Raw genomic sequence first — 3198 nt, 5'->3', positions numbered from 1 at the left:
TTCCTTCCGAGGAGTGGCTGGTGGGTTTGAACCGCCAGCCGTCTGGTTAGCAGGCAAGTGTCTTAGCCACTATGCTACCAGAGCTCCCAAAAACGTAATAGAAGGTGGTATAATTTGCCCAAGGTTATAGGCTTGTAAATGTAAAAAAACAGGATTTTAATCCAGGTACTCTGGCTCCATAGCTCTGGTGGCATAATGAGTAAGGCAATTTGGCTGCTAACCACAAGGCCAGTGGTTCAATCCCACCAGCTGCTCTGTGGGAAGATGAAGCAATCTACTTCCATAAAGATTTAAAGCCTTGAAAACCCAATGGGGATCTCTACGAGTTGGAATTTACTCAATGGAAGTGGGTTTATACTACCCTAAAAAGGGCTATGTATAAAAAGAAAAGATTGTTAAATTTGAATACACTAATTTGATAACCTCAATGTACCATAAATACCAAGACAAGTGAATAGATAAGTTACCAAACAAGGAAAGACAAATGTAACATATATAACTGAGAAAAGATTAGCATTCAGAATATATGTAGAGCTATGGGAACTCTTATTACTGCTAGGGGGATATAAATTGATACAACCCTCTGAAGAAACAATCAGGAACTATCATGTAAAGTTGTCGAACATTATATACCTTTTCACTCAGAAATTCCACTCCTAAATATGTATCCTAGAGAAACTCTTGAACATGTATGTTCTGAAATATGCACAAGGATGCTCATAATAGCAAAAAACTGGAAACATTCTAAGTGTCCATCAAAAATGTGGTGTATCTGTAACAGAACACTACACAGCAATGATAATATACAAGGTATAATTATAAAATAAAGATGACTCTTTGAAACATAATACTGAATGAAAAAAGGAATTTACAGTATGTCTATATTTTTATAAGGGGCTCTAGTGGCATAGTTGGTAAGGCTTTTGACTGCTAAACATAAGGTCAATGGTTCAAACCCACCAACTGCTCCACCGGAGGAAAATGAGATGATCTACTTCCATAGAGATTTATAGCCTTGGAAACCCAATCAGGATCTCTATGAGTCAGAATCAACTTGATGTCAGTGGGTTTGGCTTTCTGGTATATTTTTATAAAGGCTCAAAACAGGCAAAACTGAATGTTATCATTTATGTAGATAGTCACTAAGGTATCCTACTTTTCTATAAACAGATTATAGAAAAGTAGGACGACAAAGCCTATGTTTCATATACTAAATCTCGACTAGGTATCACATTTGTTACTTTCTAATTTTCACCTCTTATTTGAGTATCACCTTTAAAAGAGACAAGAGTACCGATGTCAAACTTACCTGCAGAAACATTGAGGGAGTTCTCCTTGGCCATATAAAGGAAACAAAAATGGAGTGTTGCCGTATCGCCCAAGACAATGGAGAAAGTGTTTAGTAGATTTGAGGCCTTCTATGGTAGTGCTGGTTGCCTCTGATGTCATTGCAATTGAATGCAGGACAAAATATTGGAGGTTGGAGGTTAATTTTTGAGTTTTTAAATATTCAGAGAATGTAATGTCCTCATAAGCTATAAAAAGGATGAAAATGCACCAATTAAAATCAGAAGTCAAATTCTATTTAAAACCACACCACAGAAAAATGATATCAAGTTTGTTTAAATCACTTTCATAAAAGATAAGGGTCATAATATAATTAGTCATGGAAAGAGACTTGATTATGACAACAGAAACTATAAACAATCTCACTATCTTATTTGAATGATTTTAAGCTTTAAACAATGGATCTATGTTTAGTATTTTACTAAGAAACTAGAAAGACATTAAATAACTCACTGGGTTTCCACGGTTGGCAATACTATCACTTTATTATCATGTAAACTGCTCAACAATATCAATAATTGCATTTGAAAATATTAATTATGACAAAATGGAAATTTCGTTGTAGAGTACTACTTGATTAAAATTTATTTCTGTGTAGCTAGTACAATCAGTCTGACTGCCATATAATGACACCTCAAAACATCAGCAACTACCTAGAAACAACTCTTAAATTGTTGTTGTTGTTATATGCCATCGAGTCGGCCCTGACACACAGCAACCCCTCCTTGGGTTTCCGAGGCAGTATCACTACAGAAGTAGATTACCCAACCTTCCTTCCAAGGTGTGGCTGGTGGGTTTGAACCACCAGCCTTCTGGTTAGTAGTCAAGTGCCTGAGGCACTATGCTACCAAAGCTAAAAAAACATAGTGAGACTATTAGTGACAGTAAATGACAAAAGATAAAAACTTTATGGAAATAATTCATATAAAATAAATAATAATTACAAAAATAACTGAGAGAATGTAAGTTTATACAGGCACTTGGAGAAAAATTTGACAGTATCTAGTAGACTTAAAGGGGAGTCCTTGGGTGGCAAAAACAGTTAAATGCTAAATTACTAGCCAAAAGGCTGGCGGTTGGAACCTAACTAAAGATGCCTCAAAAGACAGGCCTAGAGGTCTGCTTCTGAAAGTCTCAACTTTGACAACCCTATGGAGCAGTTAGTTCTACTCTGTACATACGGGGTCACCATGAGTGGGAATCAACTTGGTGGCAACAAATTAGCCCTTGAAGCTTCAAGTGTAAGAGCTAGATTGTTACTATTCCATCTAGTTAAAAAATATATATATTGCTGTATTTCTCATGATAATTTTATAAACTGCCAATAGTATATTCTAATTTTGGATAATTTTTCAAGCCACGTGCACTTAAAGTATGTAACTCTGATACTAGAGTAAAAAAAGCAAACCAAACTCACTGCCCTCCAGTCAAATCCAACTCATAGCGACCCCTCCTTGGGTGTCTGACAAAGTATCTCTTCGGAAGTAGACTGCCTAGTTGTCCTTCCGAGGAGTGGCTGGTGGGTTTGAACCATCAGCCTTCCGGTTAGCAGTCAAATTCCTTAGGCACTATACCACCAGACCTCTCCCGGATACTAGAGTGGAGTATTCAATTTTCAATAAACTGTGAAGTAACTGTCCCCATATTGCAGTGAGATGAATGACAGCCAAGATGAAATAACAGCTCTTTCTAAACCAATTGTTTTTTTCTCAGTATACCATCTAGTCTCTTTTATTTTTTATTAAATGAAACAAATAGTTCAAGACTCCAAACAAAGAAATCCTGGAAAGATAAGGAAACATACATATTTGTTATTATTGGTAATAAAAAGTAATACAATAATGAAAAGAG

General features: G+C 36.0%; 1 protein-coding gene across 1 annotated transcript in view; it reads right to left on the bottom strand.

The window, feature by feature from the left end:
• The window catches only part of CHM (CHM Rab escort protein), a gene marked incomplete at its 5' end in the record, with an annotated part of 306558 nt that overhangs the window by 183032 nt on the left and 120328 nt on the right, over window positions 1-3198 (bottom strand). The window contains one exon of the mRNA XM_007957699.2: window positions 1310-1535. Within this exon, the coding sequence (XP_007955890.1) occupies window positions 1310-1535 (226 nt within the window). The remainder of the gene's footprint in view (window positions 1-1309; window positions 1536-3198) is intronic.

The sequence above is a fragment of the Orycteropus afer genome, unplaced genomic scaffold (genome assembly GCF_000298275.1).
Source record: "Orycteropus afer afer isolate SDZICR_OR568_19922 unplaced genomic scaffold, OryAfe1.0 scaffold00780, whole genome shotgun sequence".
Taxonomy (NCBI): domain Eukaryota; kingdom Metazoa; phylum Chordata; class Mammalia; order Tubulidentata; family Orycteropodidae; genus Orycteropus; species Orycteropus afer.
The sequence above is the reverse complement of the archived record's forward strand: the minus strand, read 5'-3'. Positions and strand labels throughout refer to the sequence as shown.